Source organism: Vulpes vulpes, chromosome 12 (genome assembly GCF_048418805.1).
Source record: "Vulpes vulpes isolate BD-2025 chromosome 12, VulVul3, whole genome shotgun sequence".
In the NCBI taxonomy this organism is placed as follows: Eukaryota; Metazoa; Chordata; class Mammalia; order Carnivora; family Canidae; genus Vulpes; species Vulpes vulpes.
Window position 1 is genome coordinate 122,056,965 of NC_132791.1, and position 17,357 is coordinate 122,074,321.

At 44.2% G+C, this 17,357-nt stretch overlaps 1 protein-coding gene, 1 long non-coding RNA gene and 1 pseudogene across 2 annotated transcripts; 2 read left to right on the plus strand and 1 right to left on the minus strand.

Moving 5' to 3' along the window:
• The first annotated feature begins 1,981 nt into the window (after positions 1-1,981).
• On the plus strand, positions 1,982-2,734 carry LOC112925888 (folate receptor alpha pseudogene; annotated as a pseudogene).
• An 821-nt stretch (positions 2,735-3,555) lies between these two features.
• On the minus strand, positions 3,556-17,083 carry LOC112925990 (uncharacterized). The gene is made up of 3 exons (XR_003236232.2): positions 16,862-17,083; positions 11,870-11,971; positions 3,556-4,274 (listed from the first exon to the last, which is right to left on the minus strand). It is a non-coding gene; the product is annotated as an uncharacterized lncRNA (long non-coding RNA).
• On the plus strand, positions 3,851-17,313 carry PLET1 (placenta expressed transcript 1). Its single transcript, XM_072729829.1, has 4 exons — positions 3,851-4,300; positions 8,756-8,957; positions 11,319-11,380; positions 13,581-17,313. Exons 1-4 carry the CDS (start codon positions 4,018-4,020, stop codon positions 13,820-13,822), a joined length of 789 nt encoding a protein of 262 aa, XP_072585930.1. The 5' UTR covers positions 3,851-4,017; the 3' UTR covers positions 13,823-17,313.
• The last annotated feature ends 44 nt before the right edge of the window (positions 17,314-17,357 follow it).

Sequence of the window (17,357 nt, forward strand, 5' to 3'; positions counted from 1 at the left end):
TGAATAGAAGTCCATTGTTGGATATATCATAATTTTGTATCCATTCAAGAATTAATGGATACTTGGGTTGTTTCCACCTATTGGCTTTAGGAATAATGCTCCTATAAACATTTATGTACAAGTTTTTGTGCAGACATACATTTTCAATTCTCTTGAGTATATACCTAGGAGTGGAGTTGCTGGTTCCTATAATAGTAATTCTATGTTTAATTTTTTGAAGGATTGCCAAACTGTTTTCCAAACTGGCTACCTTCCCACCAGCAATGCATGAAGGTTACAAATTTTCTAAATCCTTACCAATACTTATTATCTGTCAATTAGCCATCCTAGTGGCTGTGAAGTGGTATTCTCTTTGAGGTTTTATTTGCATTTTCCTAATAACTAATAATGCTGAGCATCTTTTGTATTTATCTTATTTGGAGAAAGTATTCATTGCCCATTTTTAAATTATGATACTTGTCTTTTTATTGTTGAATTGTAAGTGTTAAAAAAAAAAGAATCGTAAGTGTTCTTTATATATTCTGGGTAGTAGGCCCTTATCAGACAGATATTTGCAAACATTTTCTCCCATTATTTGGGTAGTCTTTTTAATTTCTGGATAGCATTCTTTGAAGAATGAAAGCTTTAGTTTTGATGAGATCCAATTTACCTATTTTTTCTTTGGTTGCTTGTACTTCAGGCATTCTTTTTTTTTTTTTTTTTTTTTTTTTTAGGCATTCTATCTATTAAACTGTTGCCTAATCCAAGGACATGAAAAGTTTATACCTGTTTTTTCCCCTGAGTTTTATAGTTTAAGCTCTTACATTTAGGTTTTTGACCCCACCTTGAGTTAATTTTCTACATGGTATGATTTGGGGGTTCAATTTCATTTCTCTGCACGTGGATATCCAGTTGTTCCAGCACCATTTGTTGAAAAGACTATTCTTCCCCCCACCCCTCATCAAACTGTCTTGGCAGCCTTGTCAAAAAAATCAATTAATTCTAAACGTATGAGTTTATTTCTGGACTCTTCACTCTAGTCCATTGATTTATATGTGTCTATCCTTACACCAGTACCATGCTATCTTGATTATTACAGCTTAGTAGTAAGTTCTGAAATTTCAGTCAGTGTGAGCCTTCCAACTTTGTTGTTATTGTTTTTTCAAGACCATTTTGGCTATTTTGGGTCCTGTGTCATAGTTTTCAGTATACAAGTCTTACATTTCTTTTGATAAATTTATTCTATATTTTTATTGAAAATCTTCAAGTTTGCTGATACTTTCTCTTGCTGGCTAAAATCTTTTGTTAAGCCCTTCTACTGAAATTTTCATTTTAGTCATCATACTTTTCCACAGTAGAATTTCTATTTGTTTTTTTTAAATCATTTTTATCTCTTCATTAATATTCTTTATTGGGTGAAACATTATTCTCATACTTTCTTTTTACTCTTTAGACCTGCTTTCTTTTACTTCTTTGAATATATTTATAATATTTGAGATAACATCTTTGTCTACTAGGTCTAATATCCAGTTTTCCTTGAGGACAATTCCTATTCATTGGGAGGTTTTCCTGTGTACTGACCATAGTTTCCTGTTCCTTTGCATGTCTTGTAATCTTTTGTTGAAACTGGACATTTAAAAAATATAATGTAGTCATTCTGGATGTGCAATACCTCTCCTTCCCAGGTTTTATTGTAGTTTCTGTTGGTTATTATTGTTTGCTGCGGCGGCTGCTGCTGCTGCTGCTATTGTCTGTTTACTGACTTTTATAAATTAATTCTAAAGGATAAAGCCAGAAGAGAGGCCTGAGGGGGTCTGATGGTCCTTCACCTGCTGAAGTCTTCTGAGGCCTTAACCCTCCCTGCCTGTCACAGGATTCAAGCCACTAAACCTCAGCTGTGCCCTGGAGGAGGGCAAGGGGAACTATAGAGTGGAGCAGAAGCTTGAGCCAGACCAGAAACCACTTCCTCTCCCAGACCACAGCTCTTCTTTCAGAGACTGACATGGCCCAGCTGGTGACAACGCAGATGCTGTTCCTTCTGGTGGGGGTGGCCGCAGTACGGACAGCGTGGCCCAGAACTGAGCTTCTCAATGTCTGTATGGACACCAAGCACCACAAGGAAAAGCCAAGCCCAGAGGACAAGCTGCATAAGCAGTGCAGCCCCTGGAAGAAGAATTCCTGCTGCTTCACCAACACCAGCCAGGAAGCCCATAAGGATATTTCCTACCTGTACAGATTCAACTGGAACCATTGCAAATCAATGCCTGCAAAAAGGACTTCATCCAGGACACCTGCCTATATGAGTGTTCCCCCAACCTGGGGCTCTGGATTCAGGAGGTGAACCCAGGGCTGGCACAAGGAGCACATCCTGCACATGCCCCTGTGCAGAGAGGACTGTGAGCAATGGTGGCAGGACTGCCGCACCTCCTACACCAGCAAGAGCAACTGGCAAAAGGGCTGGACCTGGACCTCAGGGTATAACCAGTATCCAGAGAGAGCTGCCTGCCATCCCTTCCATTTCTACTTCCCCACATCTACTTCTCTGTGCAGTGAAATCTGTAGTCACTCCTACAAAGTCAGCAACTACACCTGAGGGAGTGGCCGCTGCATCCAGATGTGGTTCGACCCGGCCCAGGGCAACCCCAATGAGGAAGTGGCAAGGTTCTATGCTGGGGCCATGAGTGAGGCTGGGCACTGTGTGCTTGGGCCTTTTCTGCTCCGCCTGGCCCTGATGCTGCTCTGGCTACTTAGCTGAGCTCCTTTTATCTCCTGATAACTGCACAGCCCCGCTCTGTTTGGGCCCCACAGCTCCTAGCTATTTACTTCTGTTCGTTGGCCAGGGATGGAGCTCTGAGAGTTGAATAAACCAGGCACCCACCATGAAAAAAATAATAATAATTCTAAAGAAGTCTATCTTCTTTACCATGTGTGGAGCACTGAAGGCTCTGCTGAGTCCACTTGGTAGTCAGCTAATAAAACCTGAGAATTCAGATTTATAGGCAATTTCCAGACACGTCACATAGTGACAATCCTCTGGAAATGAGGCTTTTTGGAGCGCTCCAAGCCCATTCTGACCCCTTCCCTTGGCTGCTAGTTTGCCAGTCTGCATGGCTCCCATGGTGGCAAGGCTGCTGGTTTCTAAGGCTAGTGCAGAGGTGTAGTGAGAGGGGTGTAAATAAGCCAAGTTACAATGCCACCATGCTCATTGTGTTCAATGAGATTCAGCCATTTTTCTTTAAAAAATGCTTGTCAGATTTTTGTAAACCTTTGCTTAATTTCCAGAGTTCTGAAAAAGTTTATTTTGACTGTTTTTGTTCTCATTGCTTTTCTGGAGGAGGAGATTTTTCAGAGGTCCTTGTTCTACCATTCTGTATGTGCTTCTCTTGAAGAAACATTTATAAATATCATCTTGATTCAATTCTCCATTGTTTTGGTTTCCTTTCTACTCACATAATACTAAAGGATTAGTGAGTAAATCATAAAAATCAGAGGAGAGATACAAGAAAACATATTTTCTAATTCTTTAAGTAGTTTCCTTGTACTATGGTGCTATGGAAGAATGTGTCAAGAGCAAGGTGGATCAAAGCTGTTTATTTCCAAAAAATAAATATAAATCCAAAGGCACAGTCTTCCTACATTTTATGCTAGTCACAAAAGAAACTGGGATTGGAAACATGTTCAATAAAGGAGAGATAGAAAAGGATATGTAATATTCCAAGAAAATAGAGCTTTTATGCCTAAATTCCCTACAGGGAGTAGTGTGGTGCTTCTAAATGGGCCAAGTATGTGATTACTCAACTCTGAATTTCACTTTGCCAGCACTAAGCCTTTTCTCAACAGCTTTCTTCAAATAGCAGATGCTGAGATGAATGAGATGCAAAATAGAACCATGATCAGTACCTTCCCCTTCTTGAGCAAAACTGGAATTGTAAAGGGTCATGCTGACGAGTACCATGAGATTCACTCCTGGGTGATAGCCTGCGCCAAATTCCAGACACCAGTTCATTTTAGGGAGGAGTGGGAAGGAGATTTGCATATATGACTTCACACAGACGCTCCAGCCCTGGAGCATATAAACAGCTGCAGAGTCACAGGTATTACCCAGTACCGGGCCCAGCAGTTTCCAAACAGGTCAAGACCATGGCAGTCCTTAGCTCCACGCTGCTTCCACTCAGGCTGTTTCTATGCTTCGGACTGTTGTGTTCTTCGGCCAGCTCTGCAGATGACGTTGACAGCTGCATGCTCTTCAGTGAGGTCACCACCACTGGCCAAGGCATCATGGCCAATTCAGATGTCTACGAAAGCAACACAAACTACACAGGTGAGGAGAAGCCATTCTCTTTGTTGTCCTTTGTCTTCTGAGGGGAGTTAACTAGAATTTCAGAGCACTCCCCCTCCACTCCTGCTCTCAATCATACAAAACATATGTTTTTGACCCAGATGGGAAATGGAGATAGAAACAAAGAAAGGGAATATGTGTGAGAGAGTTGGCTGGGTGGAACTGTTTCTGCTCTGTTCTCTGTGCAAATCTGAGCTGGGAGTCATTAAGTCCTGATACCCAGGTTAACTGAGCCCCAGTAAGAGCACACCTGCGGCAAATTCTCACACTTAAATAAAGTGGGCATTTTTATTGTTTTCAGGGATAATAAGTCCACCAAAGTGTGTGGTCTGTTCACATCTATGTGATAAAACAATGCCACCATGGATGATGGTATGTTGCACAACACGGGGAGGCACTGTTTGCCTTTAGTGTGTGGGTGGAAACTCTAGTGAGCTAGGGAGGGAAAGTGTTCCTCTCACACCTTGTTTATGAGCAGCCTTGCAGCTGAGAGAAGTTAGGTGGCAGCTCAGGGTTCCCCTGCTAATAAGGGGCAGAGCTAGCTCCTAAATCTCGGTCTTTTCTTCCCAATCCAAGGCTTTTCTTCGAAGTGCCTCGGAACATTTTACGAATATCCCATTTGGGATCAGCCACACCTGTAAGTCAAGACAGGTGCTTTCTGATTACTTTCATAATAACATTTAATATGATTACATGTATTCATGCATTTAGATCTCGTGATAACCTGTTAGGCAGATAACATACCATGGTTATTCTGGTTTCACAGATGAGAAAACAGAGGTAGAAGTGCTAGTCACTTGCTCAGGTCACAGAGTTCCTTACAGGATGGAGCTGGGATATGAACCAGAGCTGTCTAGTTTCAGATACCTGGCCCATAGATACTCTATGCCCCTCACTTATGGTAATGGGAGCTGAGACCCTTACTACGTGCTGGGATGCTGTTCTCTGGGTAAATGCTATTGTTTTCTCAGATGAGAACTGCAGCATAAGGGAGTTAAAGTTCTACCCAGGCCATAGTGGGTAGCATTGTTAATATCTGAACCTAAGTAACAGCTGAAGTTTGTCCAGCTCTGTTCAGCCAGGCTGTCTAGCTTCAGAGCCTGCTGTCTCATTACTGTGTCATCTTGTTCTCCTAGAGCACCAGGGTGATGTCCACACCCATGAACCATAGATTCCAGACTTGAGGCAGGAGAACAACTATTGTCTGCTTTCACACACTTGTCCCAGCTTGTCCTTCTTTCTTTTCTTCATGGGGTCTGTCGCTAAGGGCTTCAGTTGTGACTTGGGTCACTGTATCCCACCCACTTCCACAGGCAGTGGATCTTGTCCTACCAAGCCAGGGAGGATAACCTTATAATTCAAGATGAGGACAGAAAAGCATAGGTGTGACCTCGCACACAAAGAAGGACCTGGGGGTCATCAGAGGGACTGCTACAAAAGAGATCACAGACTTGGGACGTAAGATAACATAACACAAGGTGAGGGATTTTGCTGTTGAAATGGAAGGAAAAGAAACCCATCTTGTGAAGATGCTGTGGGAGAGATATGTAGAATGGGGGCCTTCTGAAAGTAGCAAGGTAGGAGAATGAACAGTCAAGAGAGGATCCATAAGACCCCTTGAAAGGGAACATGCTGGGTGAGGGGAAAATCAAACATTTACAGAGGGGTTTGGTAGAGTAGAGAGAAAGGGAAAGGAGGAGGAGACCAACTCTGGTTCATTGAATGCCTACTTCGTGCCAGGCACTTCTCCAAACTTCATCTGACTTCATCTCAGAACAGAAATGTGCTAAAGCTCTATGATAAACTGAATCACTGTGTGAGTGATTTGAGAGTCAAAATCCTACGCTCACGGAGATGTGAAGTGCCAGACTCCACACCTAGGATTATATTACATAACAGGCTTCATGATTGCCTCGTACGAGTGTCATTGCAGGACAGCACTGGGACTCGAGACTTTTGGAGAGACTGGGTAAAGACCCACAGAAACCAACTGCTTCTCTTTATTTTGATTTTGAATTTTTTTTAATTTCAGGGTTTGTGTCTACATTGATAAGTCATGCATAAATGGTTTGGCACATTCCATGGCACAAGTGCAGCTCAGGCAGGATCTTAGAAGAGGTTCCCTGGGTTTGTCTTGATATCAGTGAAAGAAACCCGCGACGCAGTGACATTTATATTAAGATTGTGCTGGGCAAGCATCTGCCTCCGTGGGCAAGATGGCTATAACCTGCTTGCCTTTTTCTTGAACCTTCATCTTTAAGGGCATTGTATAATACTGGGCACACAACTTTTTAAATTAATCCGTGAGTAGTTATTTAGTGCCTTCCAGGTCTCCAGTGTTTGGCTGGCCACATATTGACATGGATGAAGCCACAGTATATAGTACAGATAGAATGTAATTAAGTACTCAACTCTACAATAACAAATGTAAATGTTTCAGGAGTGAGAGGAAGGGAGGCTGAACTGGCCCAGAGGTGGAACATAGGCAGGGTCCTGGAGAGCAAGCAGGGATGGAATGTGTGATAAGGCAGGGTTCCAGACATGAAAAAGGCCAGAGGCTGGTGTGGGCCAGGTACATCTGCAGAACCAGAGGAGGGCTGGCTGCCCCTAGAGCAGAAATGCGAAAAGCACAGTCAGGCTAGGAGGGTCATAAAAGCCATGTGTTGGGTACTATAATCAACAGAAGTGAAAAAGCAGAAATGTCTAGATTCTTTTGAAAGACAGGCACTTTGAAAGTTCTGGAGTGTACTGTGTCCTGATGGAAGTGCTGTGCATGGAATCTGATCTGGCTATGTCCTGAAGAGAGAAGGTAGAGGCCAGAAATCCAAGTGACAGATGCCTAGGAGGGAAAAAAGGAAGCTGGAATCCAGAAGGCAAGAAGGAGAGCAGAAGAAATGGCGAGACAAGAGTTTGCCCGTGGGAGGACTGACAGACTTGGTGCTCTCTGCAGGACAGCACCACTGAGCACCATCCATCTCACCGTTGTGCACACATCTAGAACTGTCAGCTTCTCACTGGGCAAGTCAGGGCCAGTGGGGTTTGGCTCAGCCTACCTTGATTGGCACAAACAGAACAGAAATGTTTTGTGCTAAAAAATAAATAGATAAATAACAATCGCAATTCATCTGACACCCATCATGTGTTAAAGTCTTACACTCTTCACTGTGCTCCTCCCAGGAATGCTGTAAGATAAGGTAGTGTGATCTCCTTATAATGAGGGATGTCATCATCCCCAGACCTAGGACCAGACCTGCTGCAGAGTGGGCATTAGATATACACTTGTGGAGTGAGTAATGAACAATAAGGAAACAAAGGCTGAGGGATGAAATGACCTCTCCTAAGTGGGAGAGCTAAAATTCTTATTTAGAACTGGCTGATCCTACTGTGCTACCTGCTCAATTTTCTTTGCTTTGTAAAAAGAAGTCTTTGAATGAATTTTGGGTGGCTGACAGGGCCCTGGAGAATAACCCTTTAGCACTGAGAAATTCTTCCAGAAGGGATCTTCTAAGGAAGGAAATGGACAGACTGAATGAAGTGTCCTCTTGAAGTTCCCTCTGTGTCACACATCAGAATACTGGAATCAGCCAGTGTGAGTGAGGTCCCTGTGACCATACCCTAGGCTAAGTCAGCAGGAAGACTCACCTGACTGGAGAAGGTCAGGAAGCCCTAGGATTATATGACAGGTACTGAGGCTCAGAGACCCCACCCATTCCCTCATGCTCAACAACAGAGGCCAAGGGCATCAGTATTTCTGGGACCAGGAAATGGACTCAGCTTTGACTTGGCACTATTGGCCCCTTATGTCATGACACACTTCCCGGGGGGCCCACTTGATCCTTTCCCATGCATTGAGCCCACCTCTTCCCATACTCCACTCCCCCTGAGAGAAGGGCAGAACAGGCTGTCCCCTTCATCTGGCAGACAGGAACCTGGCTCTGGAGGTTAAGAGCCAGCCAGGGTCTCACCCCTGTGACACAACAAAACCAGGGCAGGCGCACATGTCTTCTTTTGTTTACCTTTTACTGGAGAAAATTTGGAGAACACAAAAATGCACAAGGAAGAATATAAAAATAATGGATAATCCCACTACCAAGAAATCACCATAGTAAGATCTTATACTTCCTTCCAGACTTTTTTCTTCAACTTCATTTAAAATGGGATACAATGCCCAGAGCATGATACTGGAGACCCAGAATCAAGTCCCACGTTGGGCTCCCTGCATGAAGCCTGCTTCTCCCTCTACCTGTGTCTCTACCTCTGTGTGTGTGTGTGTGTCTCTAATGAATAAATAAAATCTTTAATAAAATAAAATAATATGGGATACTATATGTACAACGCTATTGGTAACTTCCTTTTTCACACTGATGTTTGATTTCACTATCCTCATCCTATCTGACTGCACAGATGGCTGATTGGTTCCTTACCCTTTCCTCCTAGTGTGGGTTCCTGTGAATGCCAACATCACCTCTGTGGTCCTGCGAGCAGTGGATGCGAACAACAACGCACTAGGCCTCTGGGAAAAAGTAGATGAGCTTTGCAACAACAGTGTCCTGTATCACCTGGAGAACCCGAGTGACGAGCTCTTCACAGCAAGCTGGATATCTCCGAAGTCCACGAACATAACCACAATCACGCTACAGTAAGAATCTATCTCTATGTGATTTACTTTGGGCTTTTACAACTGCAGATGGGGTTTATGCAGTTTTACACTGACCTTGGACAACTCAAAACACCCTAGACATGATGTGGAGAATTTAGTAGCTGAATTCCTTTTCTGCCTCATTATTCTCTGTCCTACCTTCTACCTACAGGAGTTCACACACATGCACAAACCCCCAGGCAGACTCATCATAGACAGAAAGCTCTGGTCACAGCTGTACAGTGGTTAAAGCAAAACAAGCAAAGAAACAAATGAAAACAAAACTTATTTGGGGAAAGAGACTTCAGGATAGGACCAGGCTCAATTCTGAATACAATGTGGGCAAGTGGGAATTATAGCCAAGAAGCAGGGTGGGAATCACTGAGAGGAGACAGTTAAGGCCTTATCAGGGGGATTCTGGCTAAACTGACCTAACAGGATTCTTGCAGATAGCAGGCCAGAGCCCTCAGGTATTCCCTGGGAGTGGTAGAGGAGGAAGGACTAGGTATTCGGGGTAAAGGGTGGAAGGTACTTGCTCAACTGACTTAGCAGGGTTCCTACTAAAACTGTATTTTACAAGCAAGTGCACAGATAGGCTTGAGAAGGTTCTAGAGCCTGACAAAAGTTTGATTAAGCAAAGATCTTTGTCACTAGCCATGCTGCTTGCTTCAAATTCTGGAGAATCATTTTTTAAAATACAGATTCATTTTGGGAACGCCAAGTGTGATGATTGTGTCATAAAACTGGCTTCAAAAAAATAAAATAAAATAAAACTGGCTTCCTAGTGTCATACAAAATGGACATGCTCAGATTGTGAGGTGAAGCCACCTGGGGGCTTACATTACACTTGAACAAAGACGTTCCTCTCCGCTAGCAATGTTATCCAGGTTACTTCAGGTGTCCATGTTGAGAGGCCCTCACACTTTCAGACTGCCGCTTTGTACTGAAAGGGCAGGTCAAGCCATGTACCCTGGTCGTGTCCCCTGGGTCTCTGTGGACACTGGTGGTGATGATGCTATCAAGCCATCCTGCCTTCTCCTGCCAAACCCGAGGCCTGGTTGGACATAGTTGTCCCTAGAGAGGTAATTTTGCCCATAGTGACTTCGGAAAGTGGAAATCTAAGGGAGCTGCTACATTCCAGGCTCAGGAGGACAGCAGCCTCTTCGAAGCCAGCAAAAACTAGTCAGGGCAACGACTTTGCTTTCTCTTACCTCATTAAAGCCTTCACACTCCATGCTACAACAGATAAAAGGCCCAACTGTGACAACCTGCCACAGAAACAGCACATTCCCACCCACAGTGCAGTCTCCAGACCTCTCTTAAACTGGCCTCTCTGGTTTGGTCCCCACGCCTAAGAGGAAAGAGGAGTAGCACGTACGATGGGAGAACAGAGAGCAGGGAGCTCACTGTGCTGGGGGCGGGGGGCCAATGGGATGTGAAGAGGCTCCTGCCCACAGGGCTCCACAGTGAGTTTTGGGTAGGCAGGGCCTCTATGGAAATAATTGCAGATGTTGAACATCACTCCTCAAGAAAGCATTCCCTAAAACCCAGGTCAAGTTCCAGCTTCCTGTTTTCACTCTCATAGCTTCCACTGCTTTGTCATAACACATATCACAATTGGGATCTAATTATTTAACTTGTTTATTGATTGTTTTGTTTCAAGTCTGTCTCTCTGAAGAGACGGTAAAGTGCCACAAGGGTGAGAACCCTGCCTGTCTCCTCCACCCATGTCCCCTCGGCACCAAGCACGGTGACTGACATGTGGCTGGAGCATTCTCATTAGTCAACTGTTCAAAGTATGAACAAGAGACTGAAATAATAACAGAACCACTGATCTAAGAACAGCACAACAAGCTGTACAGATTGTTTAATGAACACTAAGCACCTCCTATGCATCAGGCATTGCTGACAATAGAACCTGTCCTCCTGCCGTGGCAGGATTGGCTCACAGCAAGGCAGTGCAGTTGAGGGGCATGTCTCTCTAATGGAGCTCCATCTGGGTTAATGACAACAGGGAGATATGGCTTCACAGAGGCCACTGTTGAGTATATAGGCAGATGGGACCAGGCCAGAGACAATGGGTGGAATTGGCTTGAACAGTGACCAGGTGTGCATTCCAGGCTGTGGGGAGTTCAGGTGCTGAAGATGGTGGGGGGTGGGTGATGGACAAGAGCTTGACTGGAGCAAGACCACGGAGGATCTTAGTCAAGACAATATTGACCAGATCAGCAATGATCTGTTGATTATGCTTGAGAGAACACTAAGGTTGGGATCCTCTGGGAAGGCAGAAAAGGGAGCTAGACTTGGGAGTTCCACAGCTGAGAGCCTCACCATTATCTCTCATTGATTTACCCTCCACAGAGCCTTCACTATTAATTTCTATGATGTGGCTACATTTTCTTCTCTGCAACTAGAAAGAAAAGGTAAGTTCCTCTGTGGCCTATTTACACATTTCCGTCAGCCTGGAAAATTACTTGATGAGGGCCCCAGAAGAATCTTCTAATCATGTGTTATCCAGATGTCAGTTGAGTTTCCTAATACCTGAGACCTACAGAAGACAGCTCGACCCTTTATCCTACACCCTGTAGGAAACAAAAGCCATTCCCAAGATTTTTTGCCAATTCCCAGGGGCCTCTAATTCTCACAGCCACCTGCGGCTCCAGACTCCTGCTGCCCCCGGAGCCGTTATGTCCAATACCACATAGATGGATAAAAGAGTCAGCCCTTTAATTTCCACAAAGAATTCCCATTCGCACAAAGCCTTCCTAGGTATAGCAGACTCTAACCAAGGGGCTTAAGGGGAAGAGGGGGAGATTTGCACAAAGAAGCCTTGATAGTGTAGAAATGCTCATACTTTCCTTAGTTCTCAGAGTACCCTCTGGCCACCACCACTACCACAAGGGATTACTGACCTTTCATAAGTTGTCGTCCCCAACTTCCAATTATCCTGAAGTTCCTTGTCCTTCTCCTCCCTTCTCTGTCGTCTTCCTTCTCTCTTGCCTCCTTCTAGGGAGCTGAAACAAATTCAAGAAACTAAGGTCCAGGAAAGACAGGTAATTTGTCTGAAACCACAAAGAAAGTAAATGGAGAAACTAGGACTCATAGCCCACATCTTACACTTTCCTGTCACTTTTCTTAGACTTACATCAAAATTATAAAGGCAATCATTTTTAAATATTCATTTATTTACTTGGGGGGGGAGAGAGAGCGAGAGAGTAGGGGAGTAGGAATAGGGGCAGAAGGGTAGACAGAGAAGCTGACTCCCCACTCAGTAGGGAAGCCTGAAGCAGGACTCGATCCTAGGACCCTGAGATCATGACGTGAGCCAAAGGGAGACACGTAACCAATTAGGCCACCCAGGTGCCCCAACAATCTTTCATTCTTAATGAAGTTTTTAAATACAAAGTTCAATCAAGAACAAGAAACATTGGTCTTTCTCAATGTCCAGATAACAGATCTTCCTTGGGAGCCCCCCAGTACTGAAATACGTGCAGCATGCTGCCCATCTTCCTGCTGGCCATACACTGCAAATACAGTCACAAGGGATATCTATTTTCAACAATAAATTTTAAAGTGCTTCTGCCTAAGGAAACTATTACATGAATGCCTTCATGGCTTCCTTGGTGGTTTCCCTCTGTGAAAAGACTGGGGTGTTATTTTCTTCCTGAAGGACATTTTCAAGATGAATACTCATGTAAATGCTAAGAAAGAAAAAAAAAATGTTTGTTTCCAATCAGGATTCCTTAGGTCCACACTAATAAAATCCAGTTTAAAAAAAAAAAAAAAAGGAAGGAAGGAAGGAGTTGTGTTCAGACTCTGTGGCTCAGTGGGATACTGGTGAAACATCTGCCCTGGGAAACACTAAATGAGTTAAAACAATGCCTCGTAACTGGTAGGCACCCTCCCGCCAGGGTAGAGTGCCTGGGCCTGAGCAAATCATGGGACTTCGCTCTCCTCTTTCCATATAGTTCTCTTTGATCCACATACTATTGGAGGCATCATAACAAAGCTTCAGTTTTTCCAGGATCAGCCCCTGGCCTGGTTCTCTCCAACTCTCTGCAAGGCAACCTCAGAAAACCAAAGGATGGTCAGACCTCTGCACAGGACAATAAGCAGTGCCTCTGAAATCATAGAAAGAGATTCAGGGGTCTGGATGGGGTCTCCATGCACCTGCTTTAGAGCAGGGGTAGCTGTCCTCAGGTCTGGATGATATCTAGTTCTTATCAAATTTATGTGCAACCTTTGAAATTAGTAAGGAAAAAAACTGTGCCATTCTGGATCATATTTGCACTGATTGATCTAATATAACATTAAGGACATGAAGACATTCGAGGACAGACTACCCACCCAACAATAAATTCAGTAGTTGTATAAACTCCTTCCCCCCATAGGATTGTATAGACCTTAAGGGTAGAGAGTGTTTCTTGTTTGTTTTTTCTTCCTTGACATTCTGTACTCCCTAGTTTTCCTCCTCTTTTACATATACTTGGCCACTGAGATGTGTTGACTGAAGTTTGCTAATGAATTTCTGGCTCTGGCCTTTTGTCAGATTAGCCTCCTTTCTCTAGTGTCTCCCCCTCCAAAAGAGGTCCTAATGCCATTGTGTTGTTTTTTTTTTTCCAGGCACAACCACCTCCCAGATCTCAACAACCAGGACAACCTCACATCCAACCCCAACAACAAAACATATCTCCACAACAACAACCCCACACTCAACCCCAATAACAGAACACATCTCCACAACCAAGACAACCCCACACCCGATCCCAAGAACAACCAACTTGGCCAACAGAACCTTCCTCTGCCCCATCACAAGTGCCATTCAGATCCTCCTAGTCTTTCTCACCAGCAAACTCCTCTCCTAGAAGGAAGCTAGGAGAATAATTGGTCCTGCGCCCACTGCATCCTCCTACGTTCAGTCTCAAGCCAGTGCTCTGATAGGTGTGCAAATGAAGACTCTACATTCTCAAATGTACAACTCTACTGCCACTGCTTTGGACCAAAACAGAGACCTGGAGGTCACTTGGTGGAGAGGGTAGCTAGTCCACTCACTGGTGGACTCAGGGCATACAGATGTTCAACTGGATCTCTCAGAACATTAATTAGGCTTTTTGTTAACTACTTAGACCTGGTCTGGGTGTAACCCAGAATTCCGACTCTCGGTATCACAAGCTGACAGCCAATTCCACGGCCAGTGTAAACTTTTGTTCACGGTCAAATATTCCTCTACACCTGAGTCTCTGAGGGATAAAAAAAAAAACCTTTCTTCACTTTCAAGATGACCTCAGATTTCTGACCAACCCCACTCAGGCTATACAGACCTTCTGTGTCTCATGTCACCCAACAAGGGAAGGAAAAATGATTAGCCTTGATGTTATTGGTCATACCAGTAGTATGTGAAGGGCTAGACAACAGGAATGTACCATGTCTGAGCAACCAACCATAGGGAAATGTTATGGTATAAATACATTATTTCCTATGTCGTACCAAATAAGCTATACTTCAAACAAGAATAATGAATGTGTTAAATTCAAGTATGTCTTTAATGAGTGATTACTCTAACTTAAAGTACAACCTGGTGTCTAATTTTATTCATGTATGTGAACCTTTAAAAAAATTAAAAGAATGGTGGGAGTGTATATTTTTAAAGCCAGATCTAAGGGTAGAGTTTTACCAATTTTACTTTTCCTCAGTACAAACTGGTCATTTTTCCCCTAATGGTAATTCCCACTAAGAAATGGGCAAAATATTTAGAGCACTCATAATACAATGTAAAACTAACAGAAAAGTGTGAGATTTCCAGTAATATCCTGGTAATAGGCAACAGTTTTATTTTTTTTTTAATTTTTATTTATTTATGATAGCCACAGAGAGAGAGAGAGGGGCAGAGACACAGGCAGAGGAAGAAGCAGGCTCCATGCACCGGGAGCCCGACGTGGGATTCGATCCTGAGTCTTCAGGATTGCGCCCTGGGCCAAAGGCAGGCGCCAAACCGCTGCGCCACCCAGGGATCCAGGCAACAGTTTTATTTTAATAATTATGCTGAATTCCAGGATGCCAACATCCAGGAACAAGTCTTCTTTGGGGGCAGGTTCTGTCAACTTCTTCTTCCTCCCTGTGAATAGGGCACACTTTCCTACGTGCGATTCTTTAATTTTTGTTAAGAACTGGATGTGTTAAAGGTTATAACATGGTGGTTCTGGCAATCGGGCTCAGCCTCCTCTCCAGGACACACTGCTGCTTGTTGCTTGACTTTTCTCAACTATTTCGTGCAGACTGCATTCCTTGTTGAGTGTGGTCATTGACATCGCTTTTCTGTTATCTCAGTAGCAAGCCAGCTACCTGACAGATTTTCTTAAATTTCAAAATTTAGCAGCTTCTTTCCTCATTAAGCATTCCTCTAATAGCTGGAAGTTTTCTTTTCTTAGATCCTAGACTGAGAAAGTTGACTCTGACAGTCTTTACCAGCTTAAAGGTTGCTGCGGTGGAGTGACAGATTCCTGGAGCTCCTCACCCTGCCATTTTCTATGACATCAGTACTGCCAGGCACTGTGCTAAGCGCTTTGAGTGCATCATCCCATTTAATTGTCAGGACAATCCTAGAAGATATAGCTGTTTTACAGATGAGGACACTCAGGCAGAGACAGAGAAATCATTTGTCCAGAGTTGCTCAGTAAGTGGTGAGGCTGGGTTGTGACCACTTCAGAGCCTGCAGCATTAACCAGGATGCCTGTAGGGCCCCCTGCGTGGCTTCTGCAACCCCCAGCATCCCCCAGGAAAACCTGCCCCCCAGGGTCCTATGATAAGGACAGGGTACAGGTGTTACTCATGGACACAAGCTCCAGCAGTGCTCCTCCACACCCACTCCCTGCTGCCACCTCTGAGATAAGCTGCAGTGAGCCCTGACCCAAAAGCAAGGGACAAGCTTCATATTTATACATCATGGCTCAGCCTGGCTACATCTCAGGTTCAGTGTAGAAGTTGGGACAACTATTGGGGCCTCAGTAAAAACACTCTCAAGCTGGAAACTTTGAGACTCAAAGAAATCTGGGGAGCTGAATGCAGACAATGCAGCACAGAGGCAGTAACACAAGGCCATTGGATTCACAGGCAGGGAACATGTGAAGTTCCAGCTCTGATGCTCAAAAAGAAGGGGGACCTTCTGCCCCAGTTTCTCATCTGTTCCATACAGGGTTGGTCTAGGTGGCATCTGAGCCCTCTTGTGGGTGGGTCTCCATTTTGATTTCTCTGTCACATCCACACCTAGTTCTCAAAGTTGAGTCAGAGGTGGTAAGGCAGTGTGGCTCGATGCCATGTGTGATTGATGGGCAGAGGCTGCTGGGAGCCCTGTGGAGGAAGACATGAAAGCCAGGCTCAGAGAGTGTCTGGGCACCAGGATGGCTTAGTCAGTTAAGTGTCTACCTTCAGCTCAGGTTATGATCTCAGGTCCTGGGATCGAGCCCCACGTTGGGCTCCCTGCTCAGTGGGGAGTCTTCTTCTCCTTCCCCCGCCAACTCATGCTTTCTCTCTCTCTCATTCTCTCTCTCAAATAAATAAATCTTAAAGAAAAAAAGAAAAAAGAAACAGTGTCGTATTCAACAATGTTATCTCCCCTGGGCTCAGGAGGCCAGACTAGAGTGGCAGGGCTTCCTGGTATCTGCCGTCCTTGCTCTTTCTTGAGAGAATCCAGTGAGCGGCCAGCAGAACCAGAGTAAAGGGATAGACAAGTATGGACATTCACCATCTAGGAACAGGCTAATCCTGATCCTCACTGATGAGAAGATGACCAACCACAAGGAAAACAGACATATAGGATCTTCAAGGAAACCCACAGGGCTGCACCTGGTGCGGAGAAGAAAGAGGTGAACAAAAGATGGACTATTTCCACTCCCACACTCACTTACCCAACCTTGTTCTTCCACTTTTACGTTTTCTTGTTTGCAGCTTCATGTTTTGTGAAATTCAACGTGGGCTTATCCTGAGTTGGAAACAGCAACTGCCCATCCGTTGAAGGGAAGTGAGCTTCTGTGCTGAGGAAGTAGGAAAGGAAACTGCTGTCTTCCAAATCCTGGTACCTTGAAGACCTTCACACTGCAGGAGGAGTCCGAGCCCAGCTAGTGGTCCAGCTATCACACCGACCGTGCAGAGCAGGGAAAACGTTCACAACAGGCAGAACACGCAGATGTCATCTTACTATCTATCAACCTCCACATTAGTTTTGAAAATAAATGTTTAAAAATATTAATAATGAAGTAAAAAAAAACTTTATTATTTCAAACAAGGGGCAGTTTGGCAATTGTCTTAGAAAATAAACTCTGGAAAAAAAAAAAAAAAGAAAATAAACTCTGAGGCCAGACCACCTGAGTTTAATTCATTTAATTTTACCCTTTATTAGTTGTG

What these genes read in the sequence shown, in the direction of transcription:
- PLET1 (XM_072729829.1), top strand. Translation starts at nt 4,018, where the DNA reads ATGACTTCACACAGACGCTCCAGCCCTGGAGCATATAAACAGCTGCAG. An exon ending in AAGCAACACAAACTACACAG is followed by an intron (nt 4,301 to 8,755) that starts GTGAGGAGAAGC and finishes CTTTCCTCCTAG; the next exon opens with TGTGGGTTCCTGTGAATGCC. An exon ending in ATAACCACAATCACGCTACA is followed by an intron (nt 8,958 to 11,318) that starts GTAAGAATCTAT and finishes TACCCTCCACAG; the next exon opens with AGCCTTCACTATTAATTTCT.